Source organism: Phascolarctos cinereus, unplaced genomic scaffold, assembly GCF_003287225.1.
Source record: "Phascolarctos cinereus isolate Bilbo 61053 unplaced genomic scaffold, phaCin_HiC Scaffold_2;HRSCAF=192, whole genome shotgun sequence".
NCBI classification, from domain to species: domain Eukaryota; kingdom Metazoa; phylum Chordata; class Mammalia; order Diprotodontia; family Phascolarctidae; genus Phascolarctos; species Phascolarctos cinereus.
The window spans coordinates 63473780-63490744 of NW_027555625.1; the positions used below are offsets into that span (position 1 = coordinate 63473780).

General features: G+C 45.0%; 1 protein-coding gene across 7 annotated transcripts in view; it reads left to right on the forward strand.

Moving 5' to 3' along the window:
* CDH16 (cadherin 16) overlaps positions 1 to 16243 on the forward strand; it is a 46413-nt gene extending 30170 nt beyond the window's left edge. For 6 of the 7 annotated variants that reach the window (XM_020989431.2, XM_020989430.2, XM_020989433.2 and 3 more), the window contains 6 exons: positions 3226 to 3467; positions 7170 to 7303; positions 8961 to 9224; positions 9525 to 9632; positions 14652 to 14768; positions 15794 to 16243. In XM_020989431.2, coding sequence (XP_020845090.1) covers positions 3226 to 3467; positions 7170 to 7303; positions 8961 to 9224; positions 9525 to 9632; positions 14652 to 14768; positions 15794 to 15888 — 960 coding nt within the window. In that variant the 3' untranslated portion in view covers positions 15889 to 16243. The remainder of the gene's footprint in view (positions 1 to 3225; positions 3468 to 7169; positions 7304 to 8960; positions 9225 to 9524; positions 9633 to 14651; positions 14769 to 15793) is intronic. The other variant, XM_020989434.2, reaches the window with a different exon arrangement.
* Positions 16244 to 16965: the final 722 nt, after the last annotated feature.

Sequence of the window (16965 nt, forward strand, 5' to 3'; positions counted from 1 at the left end):
TGTTGTGAGGATCATTTGAGATAACATAAGTAAAATGCTTAGCAAATCTTAAAGTCCTTTATAAATGCTAGCTATTGATATTATTATGACTACAGAAATACATGCACAGGTGCAGATACAGACAAAGACAAATACGTAGACTTCAACAGATATGCTTTGTGTTACTGAGAGAGGATCAATGCCTTTTCTTCCTCTGGTACATAAGACGGGACCTTCCCCCCAAGGTGTTGTCCCCTTGTTAGGCACTCTGAGAAATCACAGGTTTCACAGGAAACCCTGCCCCTGCATTAGATTGTCTCCCAGTGTGAGCCAGGGAAATGAGTTCCAATTTCCCCTTGGCAACTACATTAGGCAGTTTCCTCAGATGCTGATGGAGTGGTGGGAGAAGTAGGCAGGGCAGCAGAATGATGGACTCTGGGAGAGAGAAGCCCAGAGCCAAAACCTCCTCCCCTCCAGTCCCTCACTCAGCTCATTAACTCTATTGGTTAGCCTATGCGGAAGCTACTTCCTCACAGGACCCTTTCCATTCTGTTTTGGGGTCTCCTTTTTTCTCCAATGAGGCTCTGGGCTCCCTGGGCCCCTCTGGGTTTGGAGCAGCAAAAAGTGCTTTGTTTACTTAACTAGCTATATGACTTTGGGCAAGGCCTTTTAACCTCTCTGAGCCTCAGTTTCCTGATATGCAGAAAAGAGACACTTCAAACAGCTATGGGAAGAAATTTGCATCATAACCCTTAAAGTGCTATAGAAATGTGAATTGTTATTAGTGTCCCTCCTCTCTCTCCCTCCTACTATGCCTAGGACAGTTGCGAATGCAATGTATCTGCCCACACTAGGTGGAAGTGAGGATGGTTTAGGAACTGAGGCAACAAAGGAAAGCTTGGAATGGAGAAGCTAACCTAGGTCACCTAGTGGTTAGAGTGCTCAAGTTAGAGTCAAGAAAATATGAGTTCAGATCCTGCATCAGATTCTTACTAGCTGAATGACTCTTAGCAAGCCACTTAACCTTGGTCTGCCTCAGTTTCCTTATCTAGAAAATGGAGATATAATAGTAACATAATAGCATTCTATTATATAACAATATAATATTTAATCTAATAGATACAATAATAATCTGCCAAGATTGTTGTGAGGGTCAAATGAGATGACATATGTAGAAGACATATGGAAACCTTAAATTGCTACAGAAATGCTAGCTATTATTATTATTGTTGTTGTTATTCCTCCACTCTGACCCTCTTTCACCTCCAGACCTCTTCCTCCCTTCCCTTGCCTAAACCCAGAACTGAGTGGGAAGTGCAATGAGCGTCTATGTCCTCTATCTCCCTCTGGCCATGCCTCAAGCCCTCTCATTATCCCAGTCTTTCTGAGTATGCCATATCCAAAAGCCCACCCAGCCCCATTCAGGCAGGGGTGGTTCAGTAGCAGAAGTGGTACAGGTTAGACTCTGCTACTTACTAGCCACGGATCCTGGGCCAAGTCACTTGGCCTCTCTGTGACTCGGTTTCCTCATCTGTCAAATAAAGGAGAGGGACTAGATGACCTCTGAGGTCCCCTCTTGATCTAAATACTATAGTCTGATACCCAAATCTCCTATCATAAACCCTGGGGGAACTCTAATGATCTGACCGCCTTGGGAGGTGTTTAGGGCCTGCGGAAGGGCCCAGTCTCAAGTGCTTGTCCTCCCCTTCCCCCTCCCCTTCCCCGGTCGGAGTGGGGAGGTGGGGAGTGGGGGAAAGCTGCAGGAGTCTCTAGAAACATGTTTGGCCAAATAAGGCGAAAACTGGCTTTCTCCTCCTGGCACATGCTGGGCCCACCCCAAGGCTGGCAGCTGCTCCTGCACAGGCCCTCCACGCAGGGGCAGGGAGGGGTAGGATCCGTAAGGGAGGCGTCAGGTGCTGCAGCGCTCTGACCATTTCAGAACGGAAGGTGGGGAGAAGAACTTTTGTGGGGAATCTTTTCAGCCTGGAAGGCAGCAGATGTCTAGTCATTATCCACAGGGGGTGTGGGCTGGCTGGAAGCTGGAAAGCTCTTGTAAAGTCAAGTTTACAGAAAGGAAAAAGCTCTATTTCCCTGTTCCTGCCCAAGCCCTAACTCTGAGCCTCCCAAATGTGTGCAGTGAGTCACCAAGGAAGACCCGCTGAAGATTGAGGATGGTTCTATGTATTGCGTCCCCACTACTGCAGGTGCAGGTCAGGGGATCCACCCCAGGGTTTTCCTAGATAAAGAACTACACTCTTCTTTCCTCCATCACCCCCAACCTTAGAGAAAAGTGACTGTTCTTCCAGCTCCCCTGGGAAGAGGCAGCAGTCTTTAAGACTGTAACAAGAGGTGTGGTGTTCAGACACAAGAATTGGGGATTCAGCTTCCTTGGCAATTTTGAGGTGAAAGTAATCCCTTGCTACTGAGCTCTCGGGACTGGTAAACTTAGGTAAAGTAATAAGAGCTACCTTGAATTTAGTACATACTTGAGAGGCGTTACTTCACTCAATCCTCAAATCAGCCCAATGAGGTAGATACTGGGGATATTATTATTCCCATTTTTCAGATGAGTCCATGGAGGCCCAGAGAAGTCAACATGACTTGCCCAGGTTCAAAAAGATTCATAAATAGCAGAGCTGGGACTAGACCCCATTTCCACATGTGGCCCCTTTCAACACGTCAATCCAACTTAGAAAGGGACAAAATGACCTAGCCCTTAGCATGGAGTACCTATGGTACAGGAGACAATGATCATTTATCAGTTCAGTTCAATTTGATTCAACAAGCCTTTACTAAGCACCTACTAGGTGCCAGGTACCACCGGTGCCAGACATTGGGCACCCAAAGACAAAAATGACAACAGGCCCTGTCTTCAAGAAGTTTACATTTAACGGGGGGGGGGGGGAGAAACAACATGTCACAGGTAAGTAAATATACATAAAGTATAATGGGGGGAGCAAGGGAAGAACTCACAGCTGGTGGAATCAGTAAAGACATCATGTAGAAAGCTGGCTGAGTCCTAGAAAGAGCTAAGAATCCAGAGGTGAAGGTGAGGAGGAAGAGCATCCTGGGCAGAGGATGCTACACATCGCAGGTGGCAAAATAAGCCAGTTTGACTAGGGAGGTGGTCAGGGAAGGCTTTGACATTTGATGAACTTTAATGAATGGGAGGGAAATGTTAGGATATCTCCCTAGGGAGAGAGAGAGAAAAGACCTCATGGTGACCTCCAATTCTTCTGGTCCCAGAAACTGGACTACACTTCAGCCCCAAGCTATGAGCTGGTGATCATGGCAAAGAACCTGGCGGAGCTTGTGGGATCAAGGATGTACCCGCCAGTCACAGCCACTGTGACTGTGCTAGTGGAGGAACCCATGTGGCCCCCCGTTCTAAGCCAGGAGAGCTATGAGGTCACCATCCCTGACAGCACCCCACCAGGCACCATCGTGCTGACCATTGAGCCTGAGGATCCCCAGAGCCCACCACTCAGGTAACAGCCTGCTCCTGTCCTCTCTTCTACCAGGGGGCCCAAGGATTGCCCAGCCCATCAGCACCAAGATGCCTGGTAGAAATGTTGGGAGCCTTCTGCTCTCCATTACCAGATTTGTGGGTTAGCCATCTATTGACTTATGGGGACTCCTATATTTAGAACGGAGGTGGGAGTAGAGAGAGAGGGCAGAGGTTGAGAGATTATCTAGGCCAACACACTTATTTTACAGAGATGGAAAAATGGCATGCCCAATGTCCCAAAGTTAAGTGACACGGACAAGATTGGAACCTTGGTCCCCAATTCCAAATCAAGCGTTCCTTGCCACTACATTGTGTATGATAATATACAATGGCATGGATGGTCTCAAAACTCAATCCCAAAATTATTTCTTTTCATCTTTGGAATATTTCCTCTGATGATTTTTGCATCAGAGTCTAGGCTGAGGGTGATATTAGAACATATATATGTATAGATGTGTGTGTGTATGTGTATACACACACATACATGATCTAATTTATATTTCCATACATTTAAGAGTTCTATTCCATTACACATTATATTTTTATACATATTGGGTTGGGGCCATCCAGCCAAAGACAGATTTGGACACTGGTGAAGGGATTGGTGGCTGGGGGTGAGAGGTGGGGTTAGAAGAAGGTGTGAAAATCTTTTGATGCTCTGGAAAAAGCAAAAAAGCAAAAACAAAAGCTTCCAGTCTTGGATTTTTGAAAATTAAGTACAATCTGTATCCCTAGTGCTTTCTACCATATCTTGCATGTAGTAGGCATTTAATAAATGTTTATTGAATTAAGGGGGGAAAAGATTGGCTTCAAATCAAGAGACAGAGCACTAGATTGAAGTCAGGAAGACCTGTATTTGAATACTGTCTCAGATACTTGCTAGCTGTGTGATCCTGGGAAGTCACTTACCCTATGTCTGCCTCAGTTTCCTCATTTGTAAAACAAAAGGGTGGACTTGATGACTTCTAAGATTCCTTCTAGTTCTAAATTTATGATCCTTTAATAAATTCTTACTAGCTGTAGGATCGTGGGCAAGTCACTTTCTCTGAACCTCAGTTTCCTCACTTGTAAAATAGGAATAATAATGCTATTTATCCCATAGGGTCGTGAGGAACGCATTTTGTATATCTTAAAAGTACAGCAATATGAGCTTTTATTACGATTATTCTCTTTGTTCCACTCCCTTTCTCCATTCCATTCTCTTTGCCATCCACTCCCCCAACCACCCAGTGGCATTCTCCCAGGTGGGACAATGTCCCGGTAGACTGCATTGATCCCTCCTGATTGGGAGAAAGGGGATTCTTACAGTAGCAGAATGACAGAATCCCAGGGTTTAGAGCCAGAAGGAACCTTGAAAACAATCTAGTCCCACTGTCTCCTTTTACAGATGAAGAAAATGAAGGCCAGATGTGACTTGGCCCCAGGCTCGGCTCTGACCTCATGTGATCAGCTCCCTTTTCCCATTCCCAACCTCCAGTTGCCTTTGGCTCACCCCCCAAGCCCGTTCTACAAAATAATATTCAAATCAAGTCAGTTAGCATTTATTAAGTGCCTACTTTGTGCCAGGCGCTGTGCTAGGCACTGAGGATAGGAAGAAAGGCAAAAAACCCCAAAAGTCTTTGTTTTAGTGCAGTGGATAGAGCACCAGCCCTGAAGTCAGAAGGACCCGAGTTCAAATCCGGCCTCAGACCAAATACTTGACACTTACTAGCTGTGTGACCCTGGGCAAGTCACTTAACCCGAATTGCCTTAAAAAAAAGAGGGGGGGAAAAGGTCTTTGTTTTCAAGGAGTTCAACATCTAAAAGCTGACTTTAACTTTATGGTTTGCAAAGTGCTTTATATACATTATCTTCTTTAATTTTCATAACAACCCTATGAGGTAGGTGATGCTATTATCTCCATTTCACAGATGAGGAAATAAAGGACCAGAGGGAGGAAGAGGCTTGCCTTGGGTCACACAGCTACTGCGTGTGTGGCGGGATTTAACCCAGCTCTTCCTGATTCCGAGTTCTATGCTACATTCCCTATGCCATGCTATCTCTCACTTCATCCTCATGTTGATCCATCTGTCCTCTAGTTGGGGAGCCTTCCTAGGTCCCAAAGCATTCATGTCCTTGATGCCTTGGCTGCAGTCAAACGATTCCTTTGGGATTGTTCCAAGCTCCCCCGTTCCACCTTCCCTGCCCCCACCCCAAAGGCACGGGCTCAGGCCACCATCCAATGATGGTCTCCCTGGTCCATTATCCCAGAAGTGGTGGAAGGGCCACAAACATCCTCCTACCTCCAGGCCCACACATCCAGGGCTGAGTGCTTGGCATGGGGCATTGATAAATAATGGATCTCTTTGTTTGTTCTCTGTCCCCAACCCACTCCTCTCAGGTCCCCTTCTGTGGCCCTTCACAGAAACACAGAATCTCAGAGCTGGAAGGGATCTCAGAGGGAATCTAGTCCAACCCAAACCCCTGCAGGAATCCCTTTGGAACAATCAGACAGGTGGCCACTTGGTGTTCATTGGAAGGCCAGTGAAGGGGAGCTCACTACCTGCCCACGTGGTCCATTTCCCTCTAGAACTACTCTCATCATTAGAAAGTCTTCTTTTGTATCAAGGGGGAATTGGCCTTTGGGCAGCTCCCAGTTAGCTATTCTGTCCTTGTTCTCCAGCCCTTCTTCCTTCTTCCCTGGGAATGGGCACCCCACCACCCCAAGATTCCTTGGGTGAGAGAACTTGAGTCTGAGAGAAGCAGTGCTGCTGCTTACCACTTTCTAGACCTTGGGAAAGTCTTTTAAGCTCCCCTGGCCTCATTCTCCTTGTGTGTAAAATGAGAAGGTTGGACCAGATGGTCTACCAGATGATCTCAGCCACTTCCTCAAGGCAGCTAGGTAGCACAACAGCCTTGTAATCAGGAAGACCTGAATTCAAATCCTCCCTCGGACACTTACTAGCTGTGTGACTCTGGGCAAGTCTCTTAATATCTCTTAACTTTGGTTTCCTCATCTATAAAATGGTGAAAATAACAGCACCTACTTCACGAGGCTGTTGTGAGAAGCAAAAGAGATAATAGTCCAACAGAGAAGGAAACCCATATATAGAAGATATTAACAGTTAAAATGGAAGGTAATTACAAGTAGGGAACCCGAGGCCCAAAGAAGGGAAAAGACTTTCCCAAAGTCATATATAATAAGTGATAGAACCTGGGTTTGGTATCCAAGTGTTATGACTCCAGAATCAAACTATGCTGCCATACTACCAGGATGATATGTAAGGGAGGCAGCATGACTCAGTGGAAAGAGGCCTGGATGTAGAGTCAGGCAGATTTGGGTTCAAATCCCAACTCTCCCAATTACTAATTATGTGTCCTTGGGCAAGTCACAACTTCTCTGTGACTCAGTTTCTTTATCTGTAAAATGAGGTTGAACCAGATGACCAGCTCTAAATATATGATCCTTTTGTCCTTCCAGCTCTAGATATCATGAAACTATGACAAGTCCCACTGCACAACTGGGGAAACTGAGTCACAGAGAAGTTATGATTTTTGTCAGAGGACACCCTTTCCTGAGAGGAGAGAGGTTTTCCTAGAAGCACTTTCTCCCATTCTCTCATCCACCCAAATTCTAGGTATCCCTTCTTTCTCCCAGTCTGTTCCATGTCACCTCCCCACCCTCATGCTAATGTGTCCCTAGGTTCTCGATGATGAATGACACTGAAGGGTGGCTGGCCATTGAAGAACACTCTGGGGAAGTCCGAACAGCTTCGAAACTGGGGTCAGGACAGCCTAAGGAGACATATACTGTGCAAGTAGTGGCCGAGATTATGGGTAAGGGAGAAACTGGGAGGGGCTGGCGCCACACTCTGAAAGACCCAGAGTCAGACAAAGAGATTCTAAGAAAAAAAGAGTGAGAGGAAGACAGACAGAAAGAGAATTTTTTTTCTTATCAAAGCCAAGAAGTGTGTGAAGCCCAGAATCACAGAGTTTGAGCTGGAGAGGACATCAAAGACTGTCTACCTGAGCAGCCAACCCCCTTCAATATCCCCAACAAGTGATCATCCATCCAGTCTGCTTTCAAGACAGGAATTGATGGGAAATTCATCACATCCCAAGGCAGTTCATTCCACTTTGGGAGAGCTCTGTCTAAAGCAGTGTCTCTACCTGCAAACTAGGTCTATGACGTGGAGATATTCCCCCAGGCACCCAACTCCATGGACAGGGTTCCATGACCCCCTGGTGGACAAAGAGCTTTCCACTATCTCCTCCCAACACCCTCTGCCATGACCATCTGACTCAACCAAGTGAAGGTGGCCAATGGTTGACCAGGAGATTTGGTAGGAAGGTGCTCTCTCTTAAAGGGCTACTGCCCCTTTTATGTCCCTACCACCTTTATACTCCCTACACCCTGCCCTCTAAATAAGACATCTCTCCAAGTCCCAAGGGGGAAAAAATAACCCACCCACCCCCACCACCTAGGTGGGAGATCCCAGCCAGAGCCCCTGGAATCTGCTGGTTACCACCATCTCCCTCGCGATCAAGGATGTCCGGGTAATGGTGGGAAGAGGCAGGATTCTTGAGGGGGAAGAGAACTACGTGGAGAGTATTTGACTAGAATCTCCTACTTAGCACCTATGTGGCCCTGGGCTCTGGGCCTCAGTTCTTTCATATATACAATGAGGGGGTTGGATTTGACCCAGGTTTATTAACCTGTCTGTGCATCATGGATTCTTGTTCAGTCCTGTGAAGTCTATGGACGCCTTCTCAGGAAAATGTCTTTAGAACCTTAAAGCAAAAATTACAGGATGATGAAACCAATGATATTAAAATATAGTCATTAAAACAACTTTTTTAAGTCCACGTACCCCAGGTTAAGAATCCCTGGATTATATATCTCTAAGGTCCTTCCCAAATACAAGGACTTGGGGTGGATTGAGGGCAGGGCATGTTTTCCTGTCCTTTGATTGAGAATCAAAGAGATTAGAGCTGAAAGGGACCTCAAAAAAGGAAGCATGATTTAGAGATTAAATTCTAAATTTAGACACAAGAATTACCTGGATTTAAGGGCTACCTTTGATACTAGCCATGTGACCTTGGAGAAGTCACTTAACCATCTATGAAATAAGGGAAGTAAACTGGATGTCTTCTAAGGTCTCTAAAGTCTGTGAACCAAGAAATCACATCACCCACTCCCCTGTTTTAGAGATGAGAAAATGGAGCCAGAGTTCAAGGTTACATGGGTAGTAAATGATGGAGCTGGGATCCATAGCCAGGTCTTCTGATTCCAAACCATTGCTCTTTTCACACAAGCCTTCCTCCCCCTGAAGAAGGAACAGAGATGAGGAGGGATTTCCCCAAATTCCCAGTCCCTAGTTAGCCTACTTCCTGGATAACCCACTCCCTACAGAATCAATCCTTGCAGCTTCCCCCCTACCCATTGGGAATGGGGGAAATGTCCTTGACCTTGGTCTTTGGGGTTTTTTTGCAGACCATCCCAGCCTGACTACAACTGCGGCCCTGGTGCTTCATATAATTCGAGATTCCCCACCCCCTGCTCAAAAATCTCCCTCCCTTCCTGTGCCTGTCCCCTCCACCCTCCAGATCCTCTGCACTCCCCAGGATAGGCCACAGGGAGTGGTCATCAGTGGGCTACAGCAGAGCGGAGAGCATGCTGACGATGAAGACCCCTATTCCTTCACCCTGAGTGAGGACCCCACAGTACAGCGAGAGTGGAGGCTCCAGGCACTCAATGGTAAGTCTAGGTTTGGGTAGAGGACCAGAAGCAGAAGGCCGAATGACTGGGTAGTTCAAGTTGAGGGAAGAACACTGGATTTGGAACTAGAGAACCTGCGTTAGCTTGTGGAGGGTCATTTCCCCTTTCTGGGGCTCAGTTTCCCTATTTAGAAAACGGGAAGAGATGGACTAGCTGACCTCTAGGGCGCCTTCCAGCTCTCAGTCTCGCGAACCATCCCACACTGCGCCCTGGCTGTCTTCTGTCTTCCTGTATGTCTGGCTCTCCCAGCATCCCACACTTTCCCTGCTCCCCTCCTAGGCACCCATGCCTACCTCACCATGGCCCTCAGCTGGTTGGAGCCCCAAGAGTACTTCGTCCCAGTTTTCCTGACACGCTCGGCTCAGACCCAGAAACTCCGAATACGAGGTAAGACTGCTCATCTCCCCAGGGGCGGGAGACAATGGAGTAGAACAACCAAAGATTTGCTGAGCTAAGGTGCAGAGATGATTTGAAAGAGAAGTTCAAGATGGAGTCCTTGTTCCCTAAGAGCTCTGCAGGTCAATGGATGAGTCATTCAAGGCTTCCTCTTCCTTCTCCAAAAGACCTCCCACCCCACTGCCAGACTTAACTCCTTCATGCAAATATAGCTCTGGTCCCTAACCCCTGCTACACCTAGATCTGGACGTGTCATTTCTCTAATCAAGTCAGCAAGCATTTATTAAACACCTACTGTGTTCCAGGCACTGGGGATATATAAAGCAAGGGAAAAACATTCCCTGCCCTCAAAGAGCACACATCCTGTCCCAGTATAAGGAGACAACATACAAACCACATATACGCATATATACAAGATATATACAGGGTACATTGGACGTAATCTAAGAGAAGGTGGTCAAAATCCTTCCTTGGCTCCCTATTGCCCCTCAAATGAAGTCCAAATTCCCCTGCCTGGCAGTCAAGTCACTACCTTGCCTTGACAACATCTTATCCTACTTTTGAGCCAAAATGGACCTGGTCACCCTAACCTGTACTCTCCTCTCTCCATGCTGCCTTTGTTCATGTGATTCTCCTTGTCTGCAATGCCCTCCCCACTCTTCTCTATACTGAATTCATGCCAAGCCCAATTCAAATGTCACTTCCTTCAGGAAGCTTCCCCTGATCCCCTTACTTGGTAACTATCTTCCTCTAAACTTCCCATAACATTTTAAACTCAACTAAACATTTTTAAGCTAAACTCCTCACTTCTCTAATTTAATTTTCAAGCAGCCAAAATGGGGCAATGGCTAGGGTTCCAGGACTAGAATCAGGAAAACCTGAATTCTAATCTGGCTTCAGATGCTGACTAGCTATGCGACCCTGAGCAAGTCACTTAACCCTGTTTGCCTCAGTTTCCTCATCTGTAAAATAAGCAGGAAAAAGAAATGGCAAGCCACTCCCGTATCTTTGCCAAGAAGACCTAATTGGGGTCACAAAGAATTGGACACAACTAAAAACGACCAAAAACCAATTCAGTTATCATGTAATGCAGTATACTATAGCTATTTGCATTTGTGTCTTATCCCTATACTAGACTATAAGCTTCTTAAGGATAAGAACCATGCCTTATCTAAGCTTTATATCCTCCCCTTCCCCCAGCACCCCACATGTTTCTCTATGTAAGACATAATCTGTTCTCTCTCACATGTGACAGGATAGTCCTATAGATATAACAGGACCCTTTAATATGTGGGACCCCAGAAGATAGCCTCTGGTTTGAGGGACTCTGCAATGTTATATCCCAGGCTCTACATCTAGGGTTGCTCATCAGCCATGGTTGTTTCATACACATACTCCAAACATCCCGCTGGCAGGATGTTGTTAACATTCAATCAGACAACATACAGTTTAACTGGATTAGTAAAATCATGGTGAAATTAAGAAGTATTAGGCACATAACTATAGAGCATACCACCTTAAATACCCCCAAAGCTAATACCACATGGGTGTCTCCTGGCTGTCATAAGTCTAATGCCAACTAGTGGTGGGAGAGAGGTGTTGTTGCCCCAAATGCCATTTTCTCCTTCTCATTCCACTTCCACATGTCACTTCTCATTTAACATCCTGTCTGCAATTCAAACTAACCTGGGAATCAGGTGTGGTGGTATATTCCTGTTATCCCTGCTACTGGGAAAGGTGGGGTTGGGACGTCACTTGACATCGGGAGTTCAGAGCTGAAGTAGGGCTGAAGCTGATTGGATGTCCTCAATAAGTCCCACTCCAATGTGGGAAGGCTTTAGGGTGGGGTGGGGTGGAGAGCTGCTGCATCTGTGCTGATCAGGTTGGGAGACGCTACTGCATTTCTGGCCAAGGTAAGATAGAGAGACCCAGTGTCTAAACAAACCAACCATAACCTGGGCTCAGTCGGTATTAAAACAGTCCTGCAAATATTTTAATTAGATTATGAGCTCTTTGCAGACAGGGAATGTCTTTTGCCTCTTTAGCACAGTGCCTGGCACATAGGAGATGCTTAGTAATTGTTTTAACTAACTAGTATTGACAATCCCTATGGAAACACTATCTCCTAGGTTCTAAGCCTGCATCTCAAAAGACACATTCCTTATAGCGCCGTTCAGTAGGCATCTAACAAATGTTTGCTGTTGAATTGACATGCTACACTGGTCCTAAAACAGGTCACATCTGAAAATAGGCTCCACTCCTAAAATGAGATCTCTTTGAAAAGGAAGCAGTATATAAGTATTTCCATGCTGTTATTCAGCCATTTCAATCGTGTCTAACCCCCATTTTGGGTTTTCTTGGCAGAGATACTGGAGTGGTTTGCCATTTCCTTCTCCAGCTCACTTTTACAGATGAGGAAACTGAGGCAGACAGGGTGAAGTGATGGGCCCAGGGTCACATAGCTAGGAAGGGTCAGCCTGGATTTGAACTCAGGTCTTCCTGACTGCAGGCCTAGTGCACTATCCACTGAGCCACCAAGTTGCCTGTCCTAGTTGCATCCTTAAATGTCCTTGTAATGGATGATATGGCTTCATAGGGTCTCTTGCCAACCTTTCTGCAACCTTGTTTTGCCCCCTCTACTGCTTCTCACTCTTTTATAAAGGGATATTGTTTATAATCCTCCACCACCCTTCCCCGTTAGACTTCACAAACAAGTTTATATTCTAAACCAGTGCTGGCCTCGGCTGTCATATCTCTCCTCTTGGCAAGAAAATCGAGTGTTTGCTGGCTAACACTGTTTCTAAGTTTTTAGACTTCTCTTTATGGTGATGAATTTACTTCAATTAAACTCCCTTAGGAAATGTTGACAATCTGTTCAGATACTTGGCCTTCTCTTTATGGTGATAGATTTACATCATTTAAATTTCCTTAGGAAACGTTGATAATCAGTAGAAAAAGATCTTTTTATGTATTTCCCAACTTTCAGCATCAACAGCCTGAGTTGCCTGACATATATACATACATTCTTCTTATTTTTATTATTTCTTCTAATTTGGAATTGATTTTGATCTTTGTTCTAACAAGCCAGGGATCTGACTGTACACACAAAGCTAATTCTGAAAAAACTCCCACATAATAACTATTTCCTCTCCATTAAAATGCAATCAATCCAACTTTTTTATGGTGTTACTCAGTACTTTCCTTGTCCAGTAATTCCCTTCTCCTATTTTTTTTAAGTAGAATGATCCTCACAAGAGGTGTTTTGCTTTTTTTAACTGAAGTTATTTCCAGTTTTGCTCCCTGCCTTGAACTGAACCTTCCCTTATAACAAAGAAAAAATAGTTCAGCAAAACCAACTGACAATGCAACCACAGTTGACAATATATGTAGGGTTTGGGGTTTTTTTCAGTCACAGATATGTACCTTTTTTCAAGAGGAGGGATGTCTGTTTTATCTTCTGTTCTCCAGAACTAAGATTATACATTGCTGTTCATCTGAGTTCCATTTCCTCTTAGTGTTATTTTCTTTATTCTCTTGTTTCTTCTTCTTTCACTCTGCATCACTTCATAAAAATCTTTCTATGTTTCCTAGAATCTCCCATAACCCTTGTTTCTTATAGTACAATAATATTCCATCACATTCATAGATGACCATTTTTGTTTAGCCATTCCCTCATCAATGGACAATCTTTGTTTTCAGCTTTTTCTTCTTTAGCATATGTAAATATAAAAATATATAAATAAATAGGGCCTTTCCTTCTGTCATTGACCCTCATGGGTTTATGCCGAATGGTGGGATGGCTGGGTCAAATGCTGGTGGTTTTCCAGAGTGGCTGACCAATTCAAAGTTCCACTAATAATGCATCTGCCTGTCTACCTTCCAACGGCCAGGCCCCACAGGAGGAGAAGGAGTAATCAAGGCAGATGACGTGAATGAGGTGAGGCAAGTACAGAAGGTGTAATAGTGGGGACCCAGATGGTATTTGGATAACAGAAAAAGAGTTAGAAGAAGAATTTAGGATGATGGATTCAGGGTGGACAGAAAGACAGGGAGACTGGGAAATTCCCTTTCCTCCAACTCGCAGTTCTTCAGAGAATCTCAGGGTTGGAGGGACATGAGAGGCCAATTAACCTAAACCATGTTTGACTAAGAAGTCCCTCTTCTAGCTGTGTGATCTCGGGCAAGTCACTTAACCCTGACTGCCTCACTAAAAAGCAAAAAAAAAAAGTCCCTCTTCATCAATGGTTCTTAAGATTTTTTTGTTTCTTGGACCATTTTGGCACTCTGATGATGCTATAGACACCTTTTCTGAAAAATATTTTAAAATTCATGATTGAAGAAAATACTAAATTTCAGTTAGAGGCTAGTGAAAATAAAGATGTAATTTTCCCCTGTAATGATAGCAATTAGCATTTATATAGTACTTATTATATGCCAGGCACTGAAACAGGCACTTTACAAAAATATCTCATTTGATCATCCAACAACCCTGGCGGATAGGTGCTATTATTATCCCCATTCTGCAGATAAGGAAGCTGAGGCAAATGGAGGCTAAGTGACTTGCCCAGGGTCACACAGCTAGTATTTGAGACCAGATTTAAACTCAGCTCTACTTGACTCAAGGCCTAGCGCTCTACCCACTGTGCCACCTAGCTGCTTCATCCCTTCCAAATTCATGTATCCCCTGAAATCTATCCACAAAGTCCCCAAGTGAAGAACCCTAGTTTTACATTTTCAGTTACCATCTACAGCATCAGCCCTGGAAGAACTGGGCTACAGTGATGAGAGCACTTGATTTAGAGTCAGGTGCCCAGAGTTCAAATCCTAGCTCTGATACTCCCTGCCTATGCAACCCTGGACAAGTCATTTCTGCTCTCAAGGTCTCCATTTCCCCCTCTATAAAACAAGAGGATTGAACGTGATGGTCAACGAGCATGGATAACAGCATGGATAATGGATAAGAGGATGATCCTCCCAGCTCTAATTTTTATTTGCCCTCTTTGGTCACAGTGATGGTCTGTGTGTGTAACTCGGAGAGGCGATGCTTGCTCAAAGTGGATCGGATGAAGGGAATGCCCACGCTGCTGTCTGCTGTCGGCATCATGGTAGGCACCCTTGTAGCAATAGGTAAGTTAAGTCTTGGTCTTAATCAGGATCTGGGTAAGACTCATCAAGGTGGAGAGAGAAGCCTGGGGCTGCTTATAGATTCAGAGGATTGTCCCCTTTAGAGCGGGAATGGACTATATCCATCATGTGGTCTAGCCCTCCCATCCTACTGAGGAGAAACTGAGGCCCAGAGAAGGGAAATGACTTACCCACAGTCACCCAGGTAGTGAGTTTCACAGCACTTTCACTACAACCCTGCCTTCTGGGAGTCCAAAATCTAGTCGACCCTTCATGAATACGTATGGGTTTCCAAATACTTCTAAAAGCACGGCCCTTAATATGTATTCCAAGTTTTGTGTTTATAGTGCAGGCATAAGGGTATTCTATTTCAGAAGTACTATGAGTCTCTCCCCGCCCAGAAAGACTCAAAGGAGGGAGACATAGAGAGAAGAAGGTTGGAGGAGAGGGGGAGAGATGGAGAAAGGGGTGGGGGTGAAGAAAGGGAATAAGCATTTATATAGAACCTACTACGTGGCAGGCCCTATGCTATGCACTATGACAAATATTATCTCATCTGAGGGAAACAGGTCTGCATTTTAGGAAATGACCAAAAGTTAGACAACAGTGAGTAGCAATGGTTCTCTGGGCCAACTAGCTAGAGCCCACCCACACACCCCCCCAAAAAAAAAAACTAAGAAAGCATAAATCAACACCTGACACAATCATTTTATGCTTTCTTTTCCAGGAAAAAAAATAACTGAATTAAAATGACAGCAAATTAATTAACCCACCTTTAATTACTAGCAAATTGGATTGCCTAAGATCAGGGAAAAGACCCTGGGACCAATATTTTTTTTTTGATGAGGCAATCTGGGTTAAATGACTTGCCCAGGGTCACACAGCTAGTAAGTGTCAAGTGTCTGAGGCTATATTTGAACACAGGTCCTCCAGATTCCAAAGCCACAGCTCTATCCACCATGCCACCTAGCTGACCCAGGACTGATATTCTTGCCTGGAACTGACTGACTCTCTCTTTGACACCCCAGGTTTCTTCTTAATCTTGATCTTCAGCCACTTGGCCTTAGCAAGGAAGAATGTGGCCCAGCGGCCAGACAGCATCCCCCTGAAGGCTTCTGTGTGATGGGGTCAGGCATGGTTGGGTCTCCTGCCTTCCCTATAACCCACAGATTCTATGTCTCCAACAAGGACTTGGATTCTGGACTGAGCTGAGTGATATCAACCCCAGAGTTAAAACATCTCAGGGATGCACCTTTACCCTCCCATTCTCAGGGGGCAGAAGGCACGAACAGAGGGGCCAGACAAAGCCTGCATCTGGCCTGGAACCTCTTTGCTCTCCAGAGCTCTCCTCTGGGACACATGTTCCGGTCAGTAAAAGTTAAGGCTTTCTCTAATACGGCTAGCTTCTTATATAAATGTCTCCCAATAAAGTATTCACCAAAGCCAACATGAAATAATAAAACCTGGTAGGAAACTGAGTCCAGAGCTCTTGAATTCCCGCATCTTCTTTCCAATGATTTGCCATCTACCTCTCTTTTCATCCCTGTCTTTAAACTGAGAGAAGTGGATTATTCAAAACTGAGTGTCTGGGGAGCCTATTCAATCAATTAATACTTAGTAAGCCCCTACAGGCACTGGGGGCTATACAGAATTTAGAGAAAACTCTTGTGTAGCTTAAAGGGCCTGCCTCACTAGGAATGTTGCTCTAGGAACATGGGAGAAAGGGTCAAAGGAATTCACTGTGAGCCTCTCTGGTGTTGCCATGGGTGAACTTTGTCTCCCCGTAATTAAATCCCCTTAGATCTAATTAATGGCTACATGAATATAATGTGTGTTATAGGGTATAGTAGGTGCAGGTCCTTAAGTGGGGTTTATATCTGCATCCGTGGTCATTTCTGTGTGAATGTGTGTGAGTACATATGCCAAAATACGTTCATCCATATGGATGGACCCTTGATGCTGATTGAAAACTGATCCTTAATCCCTGTCACAGACAAAACTCTACCAACCCTTCTCTCCACACCCATCCCAAGAGCTATAATGACAAGTTAGAAAGGGGCGTGGTCTAAAATCCCAGCCCCAGTGAACTGCTGAATTTCAAATATTCTGGAATTAGGGAAAACAACCTTTCCTGGTTACCTGATCCTACTTCTAGAAGCAAGGTTTAGAGCCAGAATGTACCTCAGAGACTGGCAAGAGA